At 39.5% G+C, this 26,548-nt stretch overlaps 2 protein-coding genes across 3 annotated transcripts; both read left to right on the top strand.

The window, feature by feature from the left end:
• The first annotated feature begins 2,610 nt into the window (after positions 1 to 2,610).
• LOC105013819 (solute carrier family 2, facilitated glucose transporter member 1) lies at positions 2,611 to 18,610 on the top strand. Of its 2 annotated transcripts, none has more exons than XM_010875611.3 (10): positions 2,611 to 2,978; positions 9,814 to 9,909; positions 12,045 to 12,205; positions 12,365 to 12,605; positions 12,815 to 12,977; positions 14,987 to 15,174; positions 15,475 to 15,579; positions 15,757 to 15,858; positions 16,199 to 16,402; positions 16,560 to 18,610. In XM_010875611.3, the coding sequence occupies exons 1-10, from the start codon at positions 2,961 to 2,963 to the stop codon at positions 16,761 to 16,763; spliced, it is 1,482 nt and encodes a 493-aa protein (XP_010873913.1). In that variant the 5' UTR covers positions 2,611 to 2,960; the 3' UTR covers positions 16,764 to 18,610. The 2 variants fall into 2 exon arrangements, with proteins under 2 accessions (XP_010873913.1, XP_034151874.1); XM_034295983.1 differs by lacking the exon at positions 2,611 to 2,978 and adding an exon at positions 3,269 to 3,309.
• A 954-nt stretch (positions 18,611 to 19,564) lies between these two features.
• trappc6b (trafficking protein particle complex 6b) lies at positions 19,565 to 23,710 on the top strand. The gene is made up of 6 exons (XM_010875612.4): positions 19,565 to 20,169; positions 20,267 to 20,334; positions 20,499 to 20,616; positions 20,727 to 20,810; positions 20,910 to 21,003; positions 21,253 to 23,710. Exons 1-6 carry the CDS (start codon positions 20,089 to 20,091, stop codon positions 21,282 to 21,284), a joined length of 477 nt encoding a protein of 158 aa, XP_010873914.1. The 5' UTR covers positions 19,565 to 20,088; the 3' UTR covers positions 21,285 to 23,710.
• The last annotated feature ends 2,838 nt before the right edge of the window (positions 23,711 to 26,548 follow it).

Below are 26,548 nucleotides of genomic sequence, written 5' to 3'. Positions count from 1 at the left end.
CCCATTAAACTGGGGAACTGATGGGAGGTCACGTGACCACCTGGAGTACGTGTCATTTTACCCATCCTCTGTCCCCAAGCCTAAGCCCCCACCACCCAAAACACCTGAAAGAGAAAGGGGAGCATGTCAAACCTTCATTTGGTCTTGAAAAAGGTTTGCAGTTGTATTTCAGGGTGAATAAAAGGAAACACAAAGCTATAACATTAGAATAGGTTTCACTAAAGTTATTTTCATTGTATTATTCCAGTGTAAAAATGATTGTTTGGATGAATGCTTAGCAAATGCTTAGCAAATCTGGTCCTGAGGCCTTTGTCCTGTCACAGCCTCATGATGGTGTCAGAGGTGCCAATATCAAACCATGACAAGCTTTCTAAAAATAGAAACTTTATTTAAGGGGATTAAAGTTAGTGCCAGGAACTGTCCTGATAAGCGCCCTCTGTACTCTAATGAACAAAACAATGCCATACTTTCAGGGCAGGTGAAAGACAATGATAGACAGGCAAACTGACTGACAGAAATAATCAAATGATCCTGGAATATATTATTCTGGTCATTAATAAGACTCTGCAGACCATGTTATTTCTTGTGAACATCAGTTAGTTGCCCTAGAATGAAACAGACAGGCTCTTTCATTCTAAATGAAGCCTTTTAGAAGTTGGTCTTTTCATGAAAAAGCGGTTTGTTGTTGCTTTGGCTATCACACAACTAACATACATAATGGGATCACTAAATAAGTGCAGCCTCTGTGTGGTGAATGTCCTTTTAGAGGAAGATGACGCCATGCAGGTATTGAATTGCAAATACCCAATGTGCTTTCCGCTATCCTGTTTCCATTCTAGCATCATGGCCTGTAGTGGCCGAAATTACCAGAAATCAAATGACACACTGTGTCACAAAAGACTCCCAGAAAAACAGAGCTGTAGTAATCCATCAAATACTTGTAGTTAATCGGTTTACAGGACAAAATGACTCAAGTATACATTACTAGCGTACTACATACACAGAATTTTGCTGCCAAAGTTTCACTAACACGTAAACAAACAATACCACTGCCATTTCCTTGCCTGAGCACTCGGCCATGCTGTTGTTAATGGGGTCAATGTGGGTTTATTCTTTGTATTTATTATCCTTAATTGTTCACAATGTGTTGTATCCATTAACTCACACTGGCGACAAACCGGGGTGGTCGTTCAGTCAGCGTTTGGCTAACATTACCCTTTAGATCCCTTCGAGTTATTATCATGACAGGAGATAATCCCGTATCTGTATCTTCGAGGGTTATCTGTATCTTCACGAATTGAGGCAGGGTCAACATTTCTGTGAACCGATTACAACACAACCAAAGCAGACGTCTGACAGTCGTAAGGATTGGATTTGCTTTATTGCTAACATTGCAAACCACAGTGTGTCATCAGGGCATCCACAGACGATTAGGGTTGTGTCATAGTGCTCTGGATATCATCTGGACGTCCCATGTTTTTTAAGTGACTGTTATCAGTCGATTCTGACCCCCGATTCTGTCATTCATCGGATACTCTTAGCTTTAGAATAAATAATATGTATCTGTACTTGTTTCTCTATATTTGATTCGTAAACCTCACAGTTGTTGATCATGTTGCAAGATATTCACAATGGCTTCTATTCCAGTTATTACGGTTTATTTATTGATCAAGTGTTGATCGAATCGTTTGAAACTGAATTAGGTTTTCCTACACCTCGTGAAATATTATTTTATGAATAACATATTTATGAGCAAAATGGCAGCTAGGACGTTATAATTCCAAGCTCTGTGAATGTATGGTTCACATGAATGTATGGTTCATGTGAAGACTGACTTTTCTTCCTGATGTTCAACAGGTTAACTTCTTAAACTTCTGTACTCCAATGAAAGTCTTGTATTAATGTAACAGCTAAACAGCAAATATATTTGCACCTAGTGCACTGACCATTCATGGAACATTACGTTTTTTTTTTTTTTACAAAATACCAGAATCCAAATTAGTTTTAGAGCTACATTACTGGTTCATATGCACATTACAACGACATTACCAGTATTTCATGAGCACAAATCTGTCCAAATGTCCAAATCTGTCAACTCTCTGACATCTCATTTAAAACAAATAGTACATTCAGAAATCGTTGATGAACAACTACTGTGGGCATAAGCAGAATAATGTAATGTATATTTTAATGAAACATATAAGTTCCAGTGTCCATTGGACATTGCTGTAAGATATCTGACAGAAAGCAAAACCTACAATGGTCATAAATATTTTGAGAGAGTTCATATCTGTGGCAAATATGGTGCTTTGATCATGAACTGAACTTTAATTATGCTTACACACCCAAAATGATGATCTAATTTATAAATGGCCAGTGTTTGAACATTAAATTAATCTAATCTGTACTTAAAGAACTCAACCTTAGTCATGTGAGCACATGCCACGATGTAATTTGTTGTGATTTAATACCGTCGTCACATAGATATAATTTTAAAGTAATTGTATAATATGAACTAACTTGTGGTAGCCTACTATATTATGCAATAGGATGCGTCATCAGCTGAGCTATACACAGCCAATCAGTGCCATTTTTGCATACAGCCTCTTTTCCACACCTCCGAAGCAGACTCCTGGAAGCTGCGAACAGTCAATCATGCAAGCTACTTAAACTTTTATAACCGGCTTATGTCCACTCCATTAGCAGCAAGTCAATGGGAGGCTATAACGTTTGTATTACAAGGGATAAGGAAAGACCGTATTGTGAAAATCAAACAAAGTGGATTTTTAACACAAACACCAACTTCAGACGGTATAGTAAAGCCTGCGGATTTAGTTACCTCACTGAAGATCAAAAGAAGATAGAAGACTTCCAATTGTAGGCCGCTCAAATACGCAGATATACTGCGAGTATTCCGGACAGAACAGCTTTCAACTGTCAATCCACTTCACTGATCAAACATGGAAGGAGAGGGCAAGGTAATGGCTAAGAGACACCAAAAAAAATGTTTGATCAGGCTATCCAAGATAAGTTGATTCCAACAGTCTTGGTAACCTGTATTTTGTCTACATTCGGTTGACAGTCCTGCTTGGTTTAAATCATCATATACGTCATAGGTTAGGCCTATGTATTATCAGATGCTTTGCAACTTGTACGGTATGGTTGGAATAGCCCGGGCTGCACTTACACACGTGCGCAGAAACAATATCTGGTGTGTTCAATATGGGTAAATCGAAATTCAGTTTGTCTGTGGGATCGAAGCCTCAAAGTTGCATATCAGCCTAGACTAGGTTCTGATGTCTGAAGCAGGTAAATGTCTGTGATTAATTTTGCGAACTCTTTACTTGAGGTAGACCAAGTGTCAAAACATCTGTGTTTGTGTGTTTATTTTTTGACGGCTTCCCATTTTGATTGAAAAAAAACTTTCATAATTTAGTCTGGTAGTTTTAATAATCTAATGCTTTATAATAGGATTGTCAAATTTGGTACCTGGTGTAACTAGTTTTCTGGGCACACATTCATCATTAATGTGATGGCAAAATCGAAAGTGTCTAACCTAAAGAGTAACTTTATCCTCAGATTAAGCAATATAAACATGGTTCTTCAATATTTATACACAAAGTGATATTATCAAGCTCCGTTTGCACCTTGTGGAAAGGACCTGCTGGATTTAAATCCTGGTTGCGTGTGGATGTACATAAGACATGGAAAAATATGCAGAATTGCATGAGGGAAAATGATTACAAAATGTCCCTTCATTCCATGGCAAGATTTACTTTTCTCTCTGCAAACAGGATTGGTGCTGACTCTTTAAACCCATGGTTTGTGAGTTAATTAGTTTATTAGTTACTGCTCTGAGAAATGAAAATATCCATCCTGTGCCACCTTGGACATATGTATGACCAGACTGTCTCCAGTAGTATTTTAGTACCCTTAAATGACCACTGTGACAGTGTTAAGGGAAACACCTTGAAAACTGTCAATTCAACACTTTTTGGTGTTTTCTCATGCAAACACAAAAAGTGTTGCATATTCAACCTGATAAGGTGCTGTGGGTATGTTTGGAAATTAATGTTTGTACAATAATGAAATAGGCGTACAACCTATTCCCCAAAGGGTTATACATTTCTGGCTTTCATCAAAGAAACCCTTGCCTCTACCCCCTAGACACTTGGAGAATGACTAAACCATACTGCTAAAATTCAACCCTGCTTGTCTAGCTGGTGCTCCCCCCTTGTCTCATCCCAACCATCCCTCTCAAATCTTTTCAACTATTGAACATTTCTGTAGTGACAAGCTGTTGTATCTGGTTGTTATGGTAGCTCACTTGCTATGTTACTCAATCAGGCACTGTGTAAAATTGTAAAAGCTGAAATTGCTTGCTTCCTCAGACTTTAGTAGAATCGTAAATACATTTTCTTGTATTCTCTATAATCTCCTTTTCAAAACCCATCAGACAAGATGGTAGGAGGATCCATCCCTCTTACCTTCTAAAGCAATAGGTTTGGAGAAAGAGGTGAGAAGAGAGGAAGTCTCACTTTGTTACCTCCATTCTTCACCAGCCTCTTCAAACACATAGGGGGAGATTTGGGAAGGTTAAAGGATTAAATTGTGTTTTTGCAACCCCAATTCTACTTCAGCTTTTAGCTCAACCCCTCGACATTCAAGGGGTGCGGGGGGCTGCTACACCGGGTTCCCTGGGAAAAATTAGGGTTAATCTAGCAACTTTCTATTACTTGTCAGATGTTCTAACCACTCTGCCATCTGACGCACTGCAGGCTCCAAGGACCTTTCAAAGAGAGAGAGTGTGGAAACATAGACAGAGAAAGCAAGCATTTGACTGCTTGATTGCAGATTTTTCTTTGATTATTTGACATTTGTATTCTTTTTTCATATTGTGTATTACTGTCTGTGATTGGAGGAATTGTAAGCATCTCTGCAAATTATACAGAATTTGACTAAACCACAAACAGACCTGGCTAATAGACAAGATAAAATAACATTTAGTGTCCCTGTTTCATTGCACATTTTGAATGATGTAGATGTTATGTTGATGCTAGCTACAGTGGGTACAGAAAGTCACCATCCCATTTCCAAATGTTACCTTACAGCCTCAAATAATATCTGACTTTTTCCCACTTTACCTACACACAACCACAATAACCATGTGAAAACAAAAAAGTCTGAAAAATAATTAAAATTAAAAGAGAAAAACACTGTATTTGGATAAGTGTATTAGAATTGCAATTGCAACCTGGCTGAGGTATAATCAGTCACCTTCCAAATCACAAATCAAGCTAATTGGCCCTTATCTGTGATCAAGTGTAGTGATTTTGATTAGTTCAGAATGAAAGCAGTTGTTCTTACAGGACTCTACTGCTTAGTAGTGCAGTTCAAATCAAAATGTCCACTATTGGCAGAAAGGCACTTTCAAAAGATCCACAAGATAAAGTTGTGGAAAGGCAAAAGTCAGGGTATGGATATAAAAAATTAAAGCAGATAAGACCGTTAATAAGAATTGGAAGGTGTATGGCACCACCAAGACTTTGCATAGATCAAGCCTTCCTCCAAACTGGAAGACCAGCCAAGGAGGAGACTTATCAGAGATGCGGCCAAGAAGCCAATGGCAACTTTGAAGGAGCAACTGGCCTTTATGGCAAAGACTGGTCATTGTGTTCATGTGACCACACTATCACAAGTGCTCCACAAATCTTGCCTCTATGGGAGAGTGGCAAGAAAAAAACTCCTCAAAAGATGCAACTTCAAGTCGTTTGAGCTTTGCCAAATGCACAGATTCAGAGACCAAGTGAGCAAATGGTGCTGTTGCCTGAATGCAAAATGATAGGTCTGGCGAAAATGCAGTACATCTTTTCACACAAACAATACCAGTTCTTCAGTAAAGCACAGTGGCAGCATCCTGTTTTTGGGGTGTTTCTCTTCAGCAAGGACTGGAGAACTTGTTAGGATAGATGGGAAAATGGACAGTGCAAAATACAGACAGATTCTTTAAGAGAACCTGCAGCCCTCTGCCAGGATGTTGAACATGGGAATATGGTTCACATTTCAACATGACTATGACCCAAAAAACACCTCCAAAGCAACCGTACAGTGACTGAAGGACAAAAAGGTGGCCTCGTCAAAGCCCCAACAACAAAAGGTGAACATTTTGAAAGGGGGTGGTGGCTTTCTATTTGTTCACGTTATGGTCTCTGTGCCATCAAGACCATTATTTTTGTAACTAAACATATAACGTATATATGAATATTAAACTATTCACATATTTTGACACTGAAGTGTGTGACAAACATTTTGTACATTATTTCGTGGCTAGTTCCAATACTTTACATATATACTCTAAAACGTTTTACATTTGTTCCCTGTCAAGTCTGGAACATCGATTCTGCAATAATATATTGTTTGAGTGCTAGGGCAAAAACAAAAACATGCAACCCTTTGGGTCCCCAGGACCAGGATTGGGAAACTATGGCCTAAAGCGGACATTGTTTTTCCAAAATAGAAATGACGCCAATTTAGAGTTACGCTCTTTGTAGAGTACCTGTAAATAGACATTTTAGTTTCCACTCATCCAGCTAAGGTACACTACACCAACGGGATGATCCTTGCTGAAGAAAGTTGCACCAAGAGTTGTTAATTTATATGAGCATTGGAGGAGGATGAAGACAATGATTTTTGTATTTGCCATGTGAAACCTTGATCCTCATTTACGGGTAAGAGGATTAATTATTAAAATATTTGGTCTAAAGATAGCTACTCTTAGTGCTACCATACCTCCATCTAACAGAATGTTAACATTAAGTTAACAAAACCTATAGATTGAAATGGAACTGGTCCGACATTCTGAATTTTTTTTATTGATGAGAGACTTCATCTTAATATGCAGTCGTTTCCTGTTCCCAGAAGTACAGTGTTACAAACTGAGTGGATTAAATGTTTTAGACTTTACCTTTGACACCTTTTTTAAATGGATGCTATTTGTAAGGCGTGCGGGACACTTTATTATTTTGCGTGGACCTTTTATAAAGCCCAGTATATAATCTTGTTAACTTGTGCTTTGAATTGCCCACTTCCTTCCCTTGTCTCTGCTCAGTTGGATTCACTAGCATCCCATTGGAAACTATAGCATGTGGACTATCTTCACTTAGTTACTGTATGAAAGTCTACAATTGGTGTGGATATCAAAAGGCTAAACATTCTTACTGAAAATGCAGCATTTGTTTATTTAAAGGCAAATAATGTAAGGCCCTTTTCACCTTTAAAAATATCTTGTAGTAAACAAACAATAAAAACCAATGGACCACTTCTCCTATAGTCATAATCCCTTTATATTGGGTTACTAGCCTAGATAATGCTGTCAATTACTGAGGGAGTACTCTGACCTACCTAGAAATGACTTACTCAGATAACTGCAGATTAGATACTATGTACAGTAGCAATCAAACTTTTTGACACACTTCACCATTGAAGTGAATAGGTAAGCGTGTCCAAACTTTTGACAGGTACTACATGTTAACAACTCACCTCTATTGAAAATACTAGATCCTCTAACTTTTATAGATCTGCCAACATCAAAGTAAACATATATTTCATCTTGAAGACACATATCAATCAATCTAACTACCATATAGTCTTTCAAAGCAAAATGGGAGAAAGAACTGACTAAACACGTCAGATTGTCAGGTTAACTTGGAAGAGATGAATTCCTCTTTAGACTTCACTCCTCCAAGGATAAAGCCCTGGTGGGGGGGGGGATCTTTAGGAGCATTAACACAAGCTGAAATAATCCAAATTAGTGAATTTTGAAGATAGTGTTGACATTCTTCGATGAGTGAATCTTGGTTGAGACAAACCTAGCTAAGGTGTTCTGTGTACCGATTGATCAGTATTGACAAAGTTGGACAATATCACAATCAGCCAACCAGAGGATCGTTGTATTTCTATGGATGGGATCTCTTCGTGTTGTGTGGCTCGGTCTATCAGATGGTGTCCCTGGATTACTAAAACCTACAATGTGGTCTCATGTGTTTGTTACCTATGTCTTAGTTTTGGCTCGGAGCAGTTTGGACCATGTTGACAGGCTGTCCTGTGTGCGTGTTCTTCAGTCCTTAAGGGGATTATACTAAATGGACCACCATTGTAAGCCAGTGTTAATAGATATTTACCATGGTGGTGCACCTGTAAATCTCCAGGATGTGCTCCAGGCGTCCAGATACATTCTCATTCTTTAAACAAAACTGATCATCTTTGTTGTAAACAGTTTACAGGGCAGTTGCTTCAGCATCTAGCGGGGGCCTGTGGAGGTTAGACATTGTTTTACCTGCTGATAGAACATTAGCTTTCACCAACCTAAAAGGAGATTCATGATTTGTGATTCTAGGGTTGGATTACCTCTTAGAGGTGCATCAGGTACTGTAATATCCACCAATGAAATATTTTGGAGACATTACACTAATCTCTCAAAACAAAGTATAAATAGCCCTCACTTTAGACGAGGCCACACAAAAATGTATACATTTTTTAATGATTATAGACCTATTCTGAATGTAGTAATGATTAATACATTAATAAAAAACAATACAGAAATATTTTCGAACGAAGAAATCAAGGCTAGTGAAGGTAAGGCTCTGACCAGCTACACCCCTGGTTGAGGACATATTCCAATCGAGAGAGCAGGAGAGCTCCTGGTGTGGATGATTTTGTTCCTGTTCAACACAATTTCTGGTGCCAATGGTACAGAGCTGTTTCTTATAGGCCGTTTTTTTTTATTTGCATTGTAAGTGTATGCGACTGAATTTTTGAAGTATGTTGTTGCTGTCTGACAACAGGAAGAACAAAGAAGTGTCTAAAGTTTAGGTTGCCGCCATCTACTTCACCAGCCAAACAACTGATCCTATTCGGCATTACGCAAAAACACTAGTTACCTTCAAAAAACAGGATAGCCTAAAACATTATGCAGAGTTCTATAAAAAGATATCATGGAGAGATGAAACAACAAATAAAATGTACCAGAGGACGAGAGGACGCCACTTAACACAACCTCCACCATATTTAACAGATACCGTGTTGGGTATTTGCATGTGCAACTGGAACTGGCTCACTTGTCTTCACTGATGATTTAGTTGCTGACGGCGGCCACAGGGTGAATTCTGAAGTGTACAGAAACCTCTTGTCTGCTCAGATGCAACCAAATGTCTCATCTGTCTGATAGTGCTGACCATGAGAGACCTGCCCAGCAGCAAAAGTGGTAATGAATGAAAGGAATGCAGAATCAGTGAGTTCACCTGCTCTGTTAGGAGGTTTACACATGCTAGACCTTGTGATGGGAATTACAACGATCAGAACTTTTAAAGGAGTAAGGACAGAGACAAAATTATCTTGCACAATTATACATGTATAGGACCAAGTATACATCAGTTAAAAAATTTCCACAACAACCTCCCTTTGTAGGTTAGTGTTTATCAGTCCTAAAGTCAAAATGTTTCAGGCACAGTAAAACATGCACTCTGGGATCTCAAGCAAACAAAATGTATATGCTATTTTCTGAAGTGGTTTTGTAACATATATGTATTGCACAAAATACTCATGGACCCTACTTTCACTGAAACCAAGTGAAAACCCTACTTTCTTGGTATCCAAGGCAGACAGTTCTCATATGAAATATTAGTCTAAATATACCCCCTTGAAATAGTACCTATATGAAATAATAACAATTCCTTGAAGGCTAATGCCACGAAGCATGAGATCTGAAGTATCTGAGCTGTTCTAAAGGGATGTTTCTTTTTCCTGTGTTGACAGGGGGTGACGTTCCAGCTGATGTTGGCAGTGGGAACAGCTGCGATTGGCTCTCTGCAGTTCGGCTACAACACAGGGGTCATCAATGCTCCGCAAAAGGTGAGTGAAACATGTTGAATCTTAATCCACTAAACCAGTATGAAAAAAGGATGAAAATTCATACACTCTCACTATTATAAGTTGGTCTGGATATGTGCCTCTGCTAAAGGTTAGTGAAAATATAATTTTGAGAGGAAACCTTAGCTATGTTAGATGTGTGTGTGTGCAATTTGCAAGGAGTAAGGCGATCAGCGAATCCTGGAGCTTCATTAGGACACTTGAGCCCTGTAAATAGTAGAGTAGATTAAGATTACTGTTGGTCAGTCTAAAGGTGTAGTATGTAGGCCAGTGACGTAGCTGCTGGTAGTGAATCCAAGCCTCTTTGGTACTGTGTCATGAAAAACTTGTCACCGCCACAGTCTGGAGTAGAAAGTCCCCAATTATTTGTGAGTTTCAGTGAAGTTCCACAAGTTCTCAGGTTTTCCACCAATCCTGGTTGGGGCAGATGTGCATTTTGGCCCAGGTTAACAATATCATGGATTACCTCTGTTATAATTTTACTTTCATTACGTATAATTTGTCAACTCAGAGAGATTAAAGGGGAGGCCAGATGAGTTACAAAGAGATAATGAACTGACCGTTCTCCACATATTGTTTACTACTAGGACCAGTTTCCGCATGCGACCAACAGACAGACGCCTAGGGATCCACCAGCTTACTATCGTGGGTGACGTAATAGAACACATCAGGTGCAATTTAAATATTTTACTTGGCATCAGCAGTTTTTCTCTTATTATACCAGTCACTGACAGTCACTCAATTACACAACTAACACTGACAACTAGCACAGTTTTTGATTGATAGTTAGTCAAGCCAGCTATATAAACTTAGTAATAGTCAAATACCAACCGGGTATATAGGGTACCTGGCTAGTGCACACGTGCAAGAGAAGAACACATTTTGCGGCAAAGAACCACTATTGATTTCAAAGACACCCAACCTGCTACAACCAGCTAGAGTTTCAAGAAAGTTTAGCCAGGTCGGATATTCCCCTGTCCTCCCCACCATATCCTGGACCACAAGGCAAGTGGGAACATGGAAGTTTTGGTATATTCTAGAAAGAGTTAATATGGAAGTTATATTATTGAAAAGTTTGCTATATGTACATTTGGCTTGGACAGCAGTGTATGACCTTTTCTGGAAAGAGCACCAGTGAATCACACGCAAACGTGAGACATTTGTAAATGCAAGAGGTTATAATAAGCTTATAATTTGGTAAACACAGACTAGTTACTACATAAATCATAATAAAATGACAAACTCTTCAATGGGCCCTTAGCTAAGGTCACCTTATTGTAAAGGGTACATTTCTTTTTTTGCACTTTTCCATATTTAATTAAAAGAAATAGATCTTTATCAATTTTTATTTAGTAAATATTTTTTTTTTTTTTTAAATGGAGATGAGTACCGTTGTATACCGTTTTGGAAGTGAGCTCTTCCACACAGATTTTGGCTATCCTTTAAAATTACACAACCGTAGGCTAGACTAGACTATATTATATATTATTCCAGAAACTGTGGATGGATATCAACATGACACCGATCCAAATCTAATGGTTAGTATGCAGAATCTGCAATTTCAACATTGTGATTGGTTGCCTCAATGTTGATCATGCATTCAAACGGGCTGCATGCTCTATTAGAAATCACCCGTTTCGTATAGTGGTTGAAATAATGATTGCGTTCCCGGTCGGCAAGGGAGAGAGTAATTCAATTATTTATTACAGCATTTGATTGTCTATTGTTCATGATGTTACAGGCTCGATACTCGACCTTACAAACTCTAGCTCATCTCACTCAATCTCATCTTGTCTCTTCTCACTGTAATGCTGGTTACAATCTGATATATACATTGAAGTGTGTGTCTACCTAGCAAAGATCAGGTTTCCAAGACAGTAACCTCCATGCCAAATGGTCAATGTAAACATTCCTGTGGTTATCAGAGCGCATAAACTTCAGTTGAGGGACCTCAGAGTTCAGACGTAAAACTCTGCCCTAATCGTTGTCTACCATATAATATTTGCCATAATTTCTGCAGATCATCCTCCAAAACAAGATGGATGATGGGAAAAAGGGCAACAAGCCCTCTAATGTCTCCATCAACCTCCAGTGATGAACATTGTATTGTACCTTAGGTCATCGAGACGTTCTTGAATGACACATGGAACCACAGGTATTCTGAGCCCATCCCAGCCGCTTCCCTAACCACCCTGTGGTCTGTCTCCGTGGCCATCTTCTCCGTCGGAGGCATCTTTGGCTCCTTTTCCGTCAGCCTCTTCGTCAACCGCCTGGGCAGGTAAATGAATCTTAGGTTGATATTTCTGCAGGACATCTTGTATTAATGGGTCACCTTGGTTCATTTGTGTACAGTGTCCCTCAACATCACATGTGTTTGCCTTTAGAAAGTGATGATGTTTGCCATGTATTTAAGCTGAGCTCTCTGAATGATTTTCAGGAGGAACTCAATGTTCATTGCAAACGTTCTAGCATTCATTGCAGCGGGTTTCATGGGCTTCTCCAAGATGGCAGAGTCATGGGAATTACTGATCATAGGGCGCTTCATTGTGGGTCTTTACTCCGGCCTGTCCACTGGCTTTGTGCCAATGTATGTTGGGGAGATCTCTCCCACCCCTCTCCGGGGTGCTCTGGGCACTCTGCACCAGCTGGGCATCGTCATTGGAATCCTCATGGCACAGGTTGGCACCGTCCGTCGAGTGACATTCATTTTCAAGGCAGCGATTACTAGAGAGGGCAGTCAAAATGTTTCAAAGGAAAACTAGTCAAAATTACCAATCACAAGAATACAGTTCACATAACTTCACAAACTCACAACGTTAAATATCTGTGGTAGTTTAACATTTGTTGACAGTGTAATTACAACCTAGGTAAATGTTTGAATTTACAGGTGTTTGGGATCGAATCAATCATGGGGAACTCCACTATGTGGCCCTTCCTGCTGGGCTTCACTTTGATCCCGGCGACCCTGCAGTGCATGCTGCTCCCTTTCTGCCCCGAGAGCCCTCGTTTCCTCCTTATTAACCGCAACGAAGAGATCAAGGCTAGGGAAGGTAAGGCTCTGACCAGCTACAGCTACACCCCTGGTTGAGGACATATTCCAATCAAGAGAGCATGAGAGCTCCTGGTATGAATGCTTTTGTTCCTGCTCAGCTCCAAAATAATCAAGATCCAGATTAGCAGCTAATTAGTAGAATATCTAGTGTTACTTTTGGAACAATATGTTGCTGCTGGGAGAATTCGTATGCATGTAGAAGCTCAGTTTTTTATATGACTTTCTACTTCAAACTAAATAGAATTATTAAGAAATGTAATTTCCACTTCCCAAATTAGCCCAATAACATAGCCTTCTGTAATGAATGGACTCGGAGACAGAAAGGTGGTTGGATCCGAGCGCAGAATGTTTTATTGGAAATCCAACCAAAAACCAAGGAGTAGCCTGGCATGTAGTCATTGGGCATGCAGTCAGTACACAGGAACCGAATATACAGGAGCAGAAGTACCAAAGGGATAATCCAGAAAACAGTGATCAGGAAGGGCAGGCACAGGTCAGGACACTAGGAAGCTTTTCAGACTCTCTATGACAAGGAAACCACAGGGTTAGTATAGTTGTACATTTAACAAACAATACCTCACAACTGAAATGAGATTCACACATGAACTAAATAGGGAACACAGAAAAAACAAAGGTGGTTAAAATTCAGGTGATTGCGACCTGAGGAGACAGTTCCGTTCAGGGGCACCATGACGTTGTCCAGGTAATTGTGACCTGAGGAGGGAGTTCCGTTCAGGGGCACCATGACGTTGTCCAGGTGATTGTGACCTGAGGAGGGAGTTCCGTTCAGGGGCACCATGACGTTGTCCAGGTGATTGTGACCTGAGGAGAGAGTTCCATTCAGGGGCACCATGACGTTGTCCAGGTGATTTTGACCTGAGGAGAGAGTTCCGTTCAGGGGCACCATGGCGTTGTCCAGGTGATTGTGACCTGAGGAGAGAGATCCGTTCAGGGGCACCATGGCGTTGTCTGGGGCCAGAATTGGAGAACGACCTCACACCTATTGGTAAAATGATTTGTATTGCCTATTTATGACCCATATTATCAGATATACTATTTGCATTAGCATTCTCTCATGTAGCTCAACTGATGCAACATAGTGGTTATGAATAAGTAGGCTTTAGCATGAGGTTACCTATCTTCATGGTGTAACTTATTTGGCTAGATCATGAATGTGATAGTTTCCTTAGTTACCATCTTAATGATTAATTTTTTGTCCCAAAAGTCTTGCATTAACATAGTGAATATAATGTAGACCTACCTAATTTGAGGTGTATTGCCCCCAAAAGTACTTCTCACAGAAGTAGGAAAGAGGAGACACGTAGCTTGACCCTCAGTGGTAACACTGGAAATGTAGCTTGACCATCAGTGGTAACACTGGACATGTAGCTTGACCGTCAGTGGTAACACTGGACATGTAGCTTGACCGTCAGTGGTAACACTGGACATGTAGCTTGACCATCAGTGGTAACACTGGACATATAGCTTGACCATCAGGGGGAACACTGGACACGTAGCTTGACCATCAGGGGGAACACTGGACACGTAGCTTGACCATCAGAGGGAACACTGGACACGTAGCTTGACCATCAGGGGGAACACTGGACACGTAGCTTGACCATCAGAGGGAACACTGGACATGTAGCTTGACCATCAGAGGGAACACTGGACATGTAGCTTGACCATCAGGGGGAACACTGGACATGTAGCTTGACCATCAGGGGGAACACTAGACATGTAGCTTGACCATCAGAGGGAACACACTGGACACGTAGCTTGACCATCAGAGGGAACACTGGACACGTAGCTTGACTATCAGAGTAACCCTGGGCACACCGCATCACCCCCTATGAAGCTGGTTGTCACTATAACTACAAACTTGATCACAAAGTCTATAGTTCCCCTCATATTTGAGGCTTAGCTCTTCAGGAGGAGGCTCCACCTCATGTTTCATTGGTACCAGATGAACAGAGTTGAGTCCTGAGTGTGTTGTGTATTTCCCTGCAGTGCTTGAGAAGTTGCGAGGCACAGAGGAGGTAGGCACTGACATTAATGAGATGAAGGAAGAGAGCCGGCAGATGATGAGGGAGAAGAAGGTGACCATCTTAGAGCTGTTTCGCTCGCCCATCTACCGCCAACCCATCTTCATCGCCATCATGCTCCAGCTCTCTCAGCAGCTGTCTGGCATCAACGCTGTGAGTGTGGAACACTTTGGGGTGCACAACATCCAAGGAATTCAGATGCATCCAAGCACAACAGTTAAACAAGCCAGATACTAGACAGAACTGGATACTAGATCACATCTCCTGTGACTGTAGAACAATCTATAAAACAAAAAAATGTAATTGGGGATATCACTGGGACTTAACAAGGAACTAAAGAAAGATTTCAGAGAAAACATCATGGAGACTTCAGGGGACCATTTTGTGTTGTATTGGGGACACCTTATTTTGTTTGCTGGGTATGATCCACTCAAGCATTAACTTTGTGTGCAGGTTTTTTACTACTCAACTAGGATCTTTGAGAAGGCAGGGGTCTCTCAGCCAGTCTACGCTACCATTGGAGCTGGAGTAGTCAATACAGCCTTCACTGTTGTGTCCGTAAGTCACAGAAACTCTGTATACCATGCATTAAATGTAGTCAAGTCTCAGTCTCAACAGACTCAGTGTGTCAAGATTATTGTTTTGGAATGAATTATCATCAAATGGAGACAATATCATTATAACCAACCCCCAATAACACTGCCCTTCTTCTCTTGCTTTTGGTTTTATGTATAGCTATTTATTGTAGAGCGTGCAGGGCGAAGATCCCTTCACCTTACTGGCTTACTCGGAATGGCCTTCTCAGCGGTTCTCATGACTGTCGCCATGTCACTTCTGGTATGTATAATGGTGTCATAAAAACTTCATCAAAAACATAACTCAATATGCATATATCACCATTTATGTATCAGATATGCATATATCATCTTTCATGTACAGGCATTTAGACAGTAGACAGTCTCCTCCATGAGACAGTCTCCTCCATTAGACAGCCTCCTCCTTTAGACAGCCTCCTCCATTAGCCAGCCTCCTCCATTAGCCAGCCTCCTCCTTTAGACAGCCTCCTCCTTTAGCCAGCCTCCTCCATTAGACAGCCTCCTCCATTAGCCAGCCTCCTCCATTAGACAGCCTCCTCCTTTAGACAGCTTTCTTCACTGCCCTCATGTTTTTTCCTCAGGACCAGCTGCCATGGATGTCCTACGTCAGCATTGTGGCCATCTTCAGCTTCGTGGCCTTCTTTGAGATTGGCCCTGGACCCATCCCCTGGTTCATTGTGGCTGAGCTCTTCAGCCAAGGCCCTCGGCCGTCTGCCTTTGCTGTGGCTGGATTCTCCAACTGGTCGGCTAACTTCATAGTGGGCATGACCTTCCAATACGTTGAGGTAAGGAGACAAGAAAATGTAACTCATGGTATTGCTTTTTTTACAGAAGGTATGCATTTTTCTTTAATACATATGCATATATTATATATATTACTGTTTTATAATAGTACTAAGATCAACATTTGAAAGGAATGTTACTTTTCTGTCTTCTCTGTAGCAACTGTGTGGTCCCTACGTCTTTATCATCTTCACTGTGCTGTTGCTGGGCTTCTTCATATTCACCTACTTCAAAGTTCCTGAAACCAAGGGACGGTCGTTCGATGAGATCTCAGCCGGATTCCGCCATGAGGCTGGACAGGCAGGGGACAAGTATGCGCCTGACGAGATGAATAGCCTGGGTGGAGCTGACTCCCAGCTCTAAGCACCCTAACACCTACCAACCTACCTACCTGTTCCTGAAAGAATGGGTGGGCAAGATTTCATTGGGCATTTCTAATATAGGCACGAGGGCCTCTCCTATAGGCTTACCTCCCCTGCTCTCAGATGTTAACGTTTGACTGCTATGAGACCAGGGTTCCGTGAGGGACGCTGAGAGTGTTCACAGGAGGTAGAGGCTCCTCTTGTGGCCCCATGGGTAATATTGGCAGATGTCCATGGCCTTTTCTCATTTGGCTGAAAAGTCTGTCCTCCACCCTCTTTCTTCATCTTCTGTTAGCGCATGAGTGGGGATGGATCGTCTCATTTCAAACACTTTTAATCTTGTATTTCTTGCTATTTCATAGGAGTATATGCTTGGCATATGATATACTCTTCTGTTACTGAGGAGCAATGAACAATCTTGGTTAAGCATTTTGTTCACTCCTAAATGAAAAAAAATCTTCATTACAAATAACACTGTTCATGGCTGTTTTCAAATATATTGCACAAAATTATTTTGTTTGTTATGTTAAGTGTTTATTCACCCTAACAATAAGGACTAGCGGGACTACCTAATGCTTGTATATAATGGCATACCAAGATCAACGCAATACTAATATCATGATAATAATTTGAATAATTTGCAAGCTTTCATTTACGTTTTCCAATGCTCTTGATCATTGCAAAGACCTGACAATATGGGTCTAGTAATAACAGAGCACACCTTTCTCTGAAAATAACCTCACATTTTCTCAACCATTTGGCGCAATAATTCTGTCCATTTGAATTGAAATGAAATGTGATTTTTTTCAAGCACCATTGTCTTTTTAGACATGTTATTATTAATGTATAGCAAAGAAATAAACACTGGTAGAAACTTGAAAATTACAAAATGAGATAACGTCAACTACTTCAATATGTAATTGAACTGTATTGAACTGTGTTTTGTCATTTTAATATATTTACCACCCTGATATGTAGAAATACAAAAGGCTGTTCACAGGGGTATGTTTTTCAAATGAAATATTGGGCAGGAAATGTAATGTGATTATGATATTGTCATTTCATCTATAACCTGGAGACTATGAATCAATGTTATGAAGTAGTACAATGACATCACCAAATAATGTGTATATTTATACATTTATAATAGTAAATGTTATACACTCCTTGAACATATGGATTTTTGCAGTGTCCTCTGATTTTCAGAAGTTTTTGCAGCTGATATCTGTCAGTCGGCTGAAGCTAGCCATTTTTTATTGAAATATTTGCATTCTGCTTTTGTTTGACCAATTCAGTGTAGGTTTCAGGTCGTTTGTGTTTGTGTGTGTTTGTGCAATTGTTTGTGTGTGTGTACACCCCTAGTAACTGCTTTAGGTATAGTGACTTTTTCTGTAGTTTTTGACACTTTCTGTAAATAAAATACAAAACAAATATTGTAGTTGTATAACCAGAATATGAGTTAAAAATATTAATAATTTTCTAAAATGTTTCAGTGAGCTGTACAATTATATTATGTACTGTAAAGAAAACGATAATCTGTGTGTAGACTAGTATATAGAAGTAGAAAGATAGTAGATTTTTGTTTTCCTCTATGTAAAAAGAAATGATGTGCCAAGACTATTCTACTTGCAGTTCTTCCCCTTTCTTTATGAGATACTGTACGGTAGATACTGGATATTGGGCTCAATTAAAACTAACTGTATACAGAAAACCACTGTGATAGGCTTTACTGTTTTTCAGATAATAAACACATTCTAATATATTTGGTTAGTTACAGAAATAATATTCAAATATACTTAATGTATGTTTTTTACATGTTATGTAACTGTAAACAATAATTTTGTGTCATTTTGTGTCATTTTTTCATTGCTGGTTAATGTGTTGGTTGAAGTCAAAAACACTATATTTCTTACCATTACCATTTGTGTCCACAGCACTGGCCCATGGTCCCTTAGCCAATGAAACTACAAGAAATGGGTTTAGTGCTATGTTCAACAACCTGTGGTAATAGTTGATTTGGTTATCAACAGCCTGTAGAAAGGTTTTATCTTTGAAGTTGTCCTAGGTGAGGAAAGCATGTGAGGGTATAGCAACTGTGCATCAGCACAAATAATAATAATATGAATAATATACAAGCAAGCGAACAAAATATTCATGTTCCTGGTGTGGGGGGACTACATAAATGCATCCCCGCCCCTATTTGGAATATTCAACGAGTCCAACGTCTCGGCTTCCTCTTCAGTGTCTGGTAGCCGGTGAGTGCTATTCTGGATCCTTGGCGCGTTCCCAATTTGCGCATGCGTTGGATATCCCCCAATCGCTATCGCTGTTTTGATCATGTCAGGCAAGCCTTCTAAGACAAATCCGGACAGGAAAATGTGTATTACATTTTTCCAGTTCAGTGATTTAACCTCTTGTATGTTTGAATTTTGCCTGCATTCTCTTCATAGTGTTGGTGTTTTGTCATACCTTCTATGTGTAACACTTTAAAAAAAAAAAATCTAAATGCCATATAACATATATGAATCAGTCTAGTAGCAATATGCATCAATTTCGAGAAAATATGCATCTATTTTCGTTCAACTTCATGAATCATAACTGTGACCGTGTCAGTTTAGAGCACAACGCCTTTAACTGTTTATGTACATGATAAGACATCCAGCTATAAACTAACTACGCCGCGGAAGCGTAAACTACCTCATAAACAATTTGAATAAACTGTTGAAACACCGCAAAGCTCACAAACGACCTGCCGGTTACTGATTGGGCGATATAAAACGCATGCGCAACATAGGGACGCGCAAAGGATCTAAAATAGCACTCACTCTGGTAGCTCTTTACTGCATTGATTTCTAGATAGTTTCCTATATAGCCCTGCACTGCAACAATGTTTTTCATAATTTTATAATTAATAAATGCAAGCTGATTAATTCATATATTATAGCAGATTTTGCCAGACTTTTTCTCTACAAAGCAGGCATTTGTTTGGCCGACTGCTTGACGACTGCTTTGGCTTGTCTTGTAAGGGGGTGAGACGATAGGACCTCTGTCAGATGTTTCGCTGTTTTAAATGAAATCCTTGTTCTCACATCTCTTTTGGTTTTTGTATTATCATTTGATTGACATGTAACTACAATGTCGGTATACATGCCGGCAGGTTCATACCTTTGGACACTTTGCACTTTCGATTAGCTTGTGTTTTTGCTCTACGTTATTGAGGAACTGAGAAAGCAGTTCCCTAAATCAAAGACGACTGAAATATCGAAAACATTAGGTGGTGCCACTCGTATACTAGCCAAGTGTGATAGTATTGGTAATCACCAAGAATGGCGGACGAAGCCCTGTTTCAGTTTTTACACAACGAGGTGATACAGTATATTTACAAATCATCTGAACATGGGGAAATGGTGAGACCTGTTTTTTGTTGGGTGTGGTGGACTACTGGAAAACAACGAATGTTTTGTGTTTAATAACCAATTGTGATTTCATTCCCGTATCTTCCAGGAAAATGGGAGATGCATTACCAAACTGGAAAATATGGGATTCCGTGTGGGCCAAGGACTAATAGAAAGGTTTGTTAAAACACTTTACTTTTGACGTCAAAAAGGGAATACATTTTTACAACTGAGATCAGCTCCACACTTACATTATCAAACCCACAACTTCAACGTTTATATTATTGTACATAATTTGTCAACGACAATGGAACAACGGTGAACATACTCTTTTCCTTTAGGTTCACAAAAGACACAGCCAGGTTTAAAGATGAGCTTGATGTCATGAAATTCATCTGCAAAGACTTCTGGACCAGTGTGTTCAAAAAGCAAATTGACAACCTAAGAACAAATCACCAAGTAAGGCTCAACTTTCATACTGCCTTCAATCACTGCCACTGCTAATCAAAATTTGCATTCAAGTGTTCTGACAGAATGTGCTGTTATTGCATCTGTGGATTTTTTTTCAGGGCATTTATGTGCTGCAGGATAACAAGTTCCGGTTACTCACTCAGCTCTCTGCCGGTAAACAGTATTTGGAGCATGCCCCAAAGGTAAAGAAGCATAATTGAGAAACTCACTTGTTAAGCAGTAGACTAGTTATACCTTTATAATTTACACCACATTAATGGTTGTACCCCCTCTCATTGCAGTATCTGGCATTCACATGTGGCCTAGTTAGAGGAGGGCTTTCCAACCTGGGAGTGAAGAGTATTGTCACTGCGGAAGTGTCTGTTATGCCTGCCTGTAAGAAAATACATTATCATTGGTGAATTGGGAAACCTATTTAAACATTTAACCACACTCACAATACCCCAAAGAGACTAAGGTTACATTTATTTCATGAGTAACATGTTACATGTATCCAGAGCTATAATGATTGTAAGGCATAATCATGCACCATTAATTATTTAACATTACTTCTAGTCTAATTCAACAAAAGAAAATATCAGCCAGCCATACAGATGCCTTCTGATGTTATTTATTTCTTCACAGGTAAATTTCAGGTCATGATTCAGAAGATGTAGCATCCTCCAGAGGAAGGCACATTTACTCCAAACACACCTGTCTCACTTTTATTGCCTTTCTTTATTAAACAAAAGCTTGAAATGTCCTGCATGCAGTATTGTGACATACAGGTAACTGCCAAAACAAAGGAAAAGTAAAGCGTCTGAATACGGCATTCGGCAGCCAGCTTCAATGCGCCTTGGCATAGATTCTATCAGGAAATATTGGAGGGATGTGACATCATTCTTCTGCTAGATGTTAGGTGTAATAGATGGTTAATGTTCTGAAACCTATCCATAGCAGATTTCTTCACCCAAACTAACGTGCCAGCATCAACTTAATCACTATTCAGATTTGATTAGGTTATATTCTCAATTGAAAAAACATTACAGTTACTTGTTTGCTGCCTCATAATTGAATCGGTAACATAACATCTGGATTTCCTAAGCTCTGAAATGAAATCTGATTATTTTCAGTTACATTTTGATTAGGGGGGGAAATATTTAAATATTTTTGAGACCATCATAGTGGTCCAAAAACAAACTTAACTGCACATTTTTGAAAGATGATTTGAACGTGAGGAAACAAAAAAGTGTCTGTATTCTTTTCACGAACATACTTGCTTACTATAGATGTAATCCATTAATCTTATTTTTTATTTTTCAGAAGTAATTATCATATTACAATATTATGCTGTTAAAACATTATCATTTGTTATGTTGTCTGTATGTATCTGAAACATATTCCTCAGCTCTGCAACTGTTGGTGATACATCAGCATGTTTAGCAGTTTTCCGTACTAAACCTCCAACCCAATGTGCCCCAACAATCTCAGCTTTCGAAATCACTGTCAACTCCATTTTATGTAAAATTTGGACAAAGCCATTCATGATAACAAGAGACTGGGGAGGTGTCTTCAAGTGGGCTGTCTCTTCCTGTACTGTGGCTCAATTCCAGGTTACATTTGTGTAGTTAACTTGCCAAATATACACTGGGTAATCACAAAAAGATGTCTCTTCCCATGGATCACAAGTGAAATGTGCATTGCTATGCCTTCTAACATCACTTTTACGTCCATTCAGTGGCTCTACATGGTTCATTGAGCTGAATTTGTCCACGATTCACCAGGATCACATGACAAGATGAGGGAATATTTGCAAATCAGTTTTATTATTTGCAAGTAGTTGACTTGATTTCCATCATGATGTCCAGTGTTTTCATAACTGAGTTTAAATCAACTGAGCAAGTGAAGAAGATAATCATAATTCAGCCTGTCTGTTTCCTATGTGAAGAATCTGACTCAGCCATTAACATTATCTAGATAATGTTAGATATCTAGACTGGTTTAAGAATGTACATGTGATGAAAAGGAAGCAAGAATTGATACATGGGGCTACATTTTTTTTATAGTCATGATCCTGCTTTGGGTCACTGTCACAGTGGCTTCCAAATGAAAGCCACTGTGAGAAGAGGCAGCTATCCCGTTCTAGCCATGGTAGCCAAAGTAATGGGTAACTGGGCCTGCCTAGAATTTTATGTATTGGCCTAAATAAAGCATCTTAGACCAGGCCATGCTGCGCTCCAAGGAGGCGTGACATGATTTGGAGGTATGGCCTCACGAGATCATCCTAAACATGATGGGATGTTAATTACTTACCTCAGGATGTTTTTCCTTCATTTTGGCAGCTACTGTTATTTGTTTTAATCAAATTTATTTGCACTATTATTATTGTTATTCATTATGATTAATCAATTCAGCATTGTAACATTCACAAGAATCATGTTTTTGTTGTTTATTTGCACTGATTGAAGTATTTTTATCCATTTGGTTTGGGCATAACATCGTCCTATATTGTTTGTCCTAACATGCAGAAGTAGTTACTTTATTTCACAATAATGAAGATTAGGTCTACAGACTGTGATACTGTGCAATGCATGTACTTTATGGACATTTATATTATCCATGTATTATCTCCCCTTGAGATTATTTGACTATTTCCTGGGTATATTTTCTGTGCATAGAGTTAGAAGCAGACTAAAAGGCATACATTCGTTTTGGACCAGTGCTGCCTGCTTGATGTAAGCGAGGTGCCCTGGAAAATTTAGTAGATTTGTAGGATTGTAGATTTAAAGGACCATACAAAATAGGGGAGAATTGCAGTGGTTGTTTTAGATAGCCTGGACACCAGCCTCACAGGACAACGTGTGGTGGTTTTCTGGCTAACGGTTTAATTGAAGATGCACGTAAACAATGGTAGGGACCAGAGATCAGTTTTTCACAAACAGATCACAAGTTGTTATGGCAGTTAGGTGGTCTAGTGTTTAGGGCATCTGACTGGTGTCCAGAAATCCCTGGTTCTAATCCCCCACCTAATTGACTGTATGTGTTCTGACCTAAACCTAATTGCTCTTAATATTGTTGCTGTAAATAAAAGAACAATTCTTAAGTTGTTTTAATTCATCAAATGCACCGAATAACACAGCGTCATCCTGTATAATGCACTTCTTGTGACATGGCACACGACATCTACGTAGTAATAGTTAAATAACCTCCACTGTCTAGGGCTGCTTTGTATATCTATTTAGCCTGACCAAGCACCTACAAGAACCCCAGTGTCTGGTTCCTGTATAAAGGGCCAAATATACTTCACGCTAAGTACGTGTACGGATATGCAGGATGGCTGCCACACGTATGCTGCGTACCGGTGTTTCGTACTTGATGAACGTCTCCCTAGGCCTTGTGTGTACGCATAAGCAGGTGCAATAACAAATCCAGGGGCAGTTTACCTAAGATCCTCTGAGGTTCTGCGAGACTGAAACGTTGAGTAGAACACAATGAATACGTTTACTGGTCTATTTCACAATCCTCATTGGCGTCGTTTTCTTCCATATATTAATAACAGCGCCACCTCCTCTGTTGCCATTGTTTATTGTGGTTGTACAAAATCGGCAGTTGTCAACGCTGGTCATAAAATTAGAATATCATCAAAAACTTGATTTATTTCAGTAATTCCATTCAAAAAGTGAAACTTGTATATTATATTCATTCATTACACACAGACTTATATATTTCAGATGTTTATTTCTTTTAATTGTGATGATTATAACTGACAACTAATGAAAATCCCAAATTCAGTATCTCTAAAATTAGAATATTACTTAAGACCAATACAAAAAAATTATTTTTAGAAATGTTGGCCAACTGAAAAGTATGAGCATGTACAGCACTCAATACTTAGTTGGGGCTCCTTTTGCCTGAATTACTGCAGCAATGCGGCGTAGCATGGAGTCAATCAGTCTGTGGCACTGCTCAGGTTTGCTGGCCAATTAAGAACAGGGATACCATGGTCCTTAAATCAGGTACTGGTAGCTTTGGCACTGTGTGCAGCTGCCAAGTCCTGTTGGAAAATGAAATCTGCATCTCCATAAAGTTGGTCAGCAGCAGGAAGCATGAAGTGCTCTAAAACTTCCTGGTAGACGGCTGCGTTGACCTTGGACCTCAGAAAACACAGTGGACCAACACCAGCAGATGACATGGCACCATCACTGACTGTGGAAACTTTACACTGGACTTCAAGCAACGTGGATTCTGTGCATCTCTCTTCCTCCAGACTCTGGGACCTTGATTTCCAAAGGAAATGCAAAATTTACTTTCATCAGAGAACAACTCAGCAGCAGTCCAGTCCTTTTTGTCTTTAGCCCAGGTGAGATGCTTCTGACGCTGTGTCTTGTTCAAGAGTGGCTTGACACAAGGAATGCGACAGCTGAAACCCATGTCTTGCATACGTCTGTGCGTGGTGGTTCTTGAAGCACTGACTCCAGCTGCAGTCCACTCTTTGTGGACCCACATTTTTGAATGGGTTTTGTTTCACCATCCTCTCCAGGGTGCGGTTATCCCTATTGCTGGTACACTTTTTTCTACCACATCTTTTCCTTCCCTTCGCCTCTCTATTAATGTGCTTGGACACAGAGCTCTGTGAACAGCTAGCCTCTTTAGCTATGACCTTTTGTGTCTTGCCCTACTTGTGCAAGGTGTCAATGGTCATCTTTTGGACAGCTGTCAAATCAGCAGTCTTCCCCATGATTGTGTTGCCTACAGAACTACACTGAGAGACTATTTAAATGCCTTTGCAGGTGTTTTGGGTTAATTAGCTGATTAGAGTGTGGCACCAGGTGTCTTCAATATTGAACCTTCTCACAATATTCAAATTTTCTGACATACTGAATTAGGGTTTTTCATTAGTTGTCAGTTATAATCATCAAAATTAAAAGAAATAAACACTTGAAATATATCAGTCTGTGTGGAATGAATGTATACATTATACAAGTTTCACTTTTAGAATTGAATTACTGAAATAAATCAACTTTTTTATTATATTCAAATTTTATGACCAGCACCTGTATATCCGGGAAGATAGAAAATGTTTTGTCGCGGACTGCCTCCTTGTGGACATAGCATTTAAATATCAGTATAGACAAAATACGCAGTGTAGTATGTAAGTAATGCCGCTTGGACTGGAGTATATCGAGACCTTCACAAGAACAGGCTCAAGTTTCAAGTCCCATCACCATCCCCTCCAGTTTCAAGTCCCATCACCATCCCCCTCCACAGATCCCGGACAAAGCAGCAGAGACTCTCCAAAAACCTAATATTTCACCCAAATGCAATTGGCATGAACATCATTTAGAACTTGATGGGACCAAGTAATAATAGTAACTATTGAAGGTTCGCACATGAAAGGGAAATAATATATTTTGAAACATTTTTGAAAATTGAAAGTTACGTTAAGGCTTTATTTCTGTATCCGATCCATATAGCTTTTGTTTTAACGAGAGCATTTCCGCATATGACAGTACACATTTTAATTCTCTGCACTTTCCATACTGTTGTTTGGTACGCCTCACTTATGGATAAATCTTACACAGGATTTCCTTTTTTCAGTACTAACAATTATTTTAATTAAAATGACGGTATTCTTGATTGTGCTCCCACCAGACATTGTAAGACTCGTTATTTCTGGGTTTGTGTTGAATCTTTTGGGAAATAAACTTTTGGGAAATAAACATAAACTGTTGACAAAAGATTCTTACGCCTGTACGGAAAACATGGAGAACGGTGACTCTGAAAGCGCCACACGTTTGGAACCTAAAACAGCTTGAAGATTGAAAAAATAAAAAGCTTTAACATTGATTGGCTGCCAGCGTCTGGTGACGTAAAAGGAAATGTTTGCTTTAAAGCCAATGGAAAATCTATTGATCTGGACTAGGCTGTTGATTGGCTGGTT

The sequence above is a fragment of the Esox lucius genome, chromosome 12 (assembly GCF_011004845.1).
Source record: "Esox lucius isolate fEsoLuc1 chromosome 12, fEsoLuc1.pri, whole genome shotgun sequence".
Classification (NCBI taxonomy): domain Eukaryota; kingdom Metazoa; phylum Chordata; class Actinopteri; order Esociformes; family Esocidae; genus Esox; species Esox lucius.
Note: the sequence above shows the minus strand (reverse complement) of the source record. Positions and strands in the feature narration are given on the sequence as shown.

Excerpts from the sequence above, each read along its gene's own strand:
- LOC105013819 (XM_010875611.3), top strand. Across the intron at positions 12,606-12,814 it reads TTGGAATCCTCATGGCACAG|GTGTTTGGGATCGAATCAAT; the intron begins GTTGGCACCGTC and ends TTGAATTTACAG. Across the intron at positions 12,978-14,986 it reads AGAGATCAAGGCTAGGGAAG|TGCTTGAGAAGTTGCGAGGC; the intron begins GTAAGGCTCTGA and ends ATTTCCCTGCAG.
- trappc6b (XM_010875612.4), top strand. The coding sequence starts at position 20,089 with ATGGCGGACGAAGCCCTGTTTCAGTTTTTACACAACGAGGTGATACAG. Across the intron at positions 20,170-20,266 it reads CATCTGAACATGGGGAAATG|GAAAATGGGAGATGCATTAC; the intron begins GTGAGACCTGTT and ends CGTATCTTCCAG. Across the intron at positions 20,617-20,726 it reads ACCTAAGAACAAATCACCAA|GGCATTTATGTGCTGCAGGA; the intron begins GTAAGGCTCAAC and ends ATTTTTTTTCAG.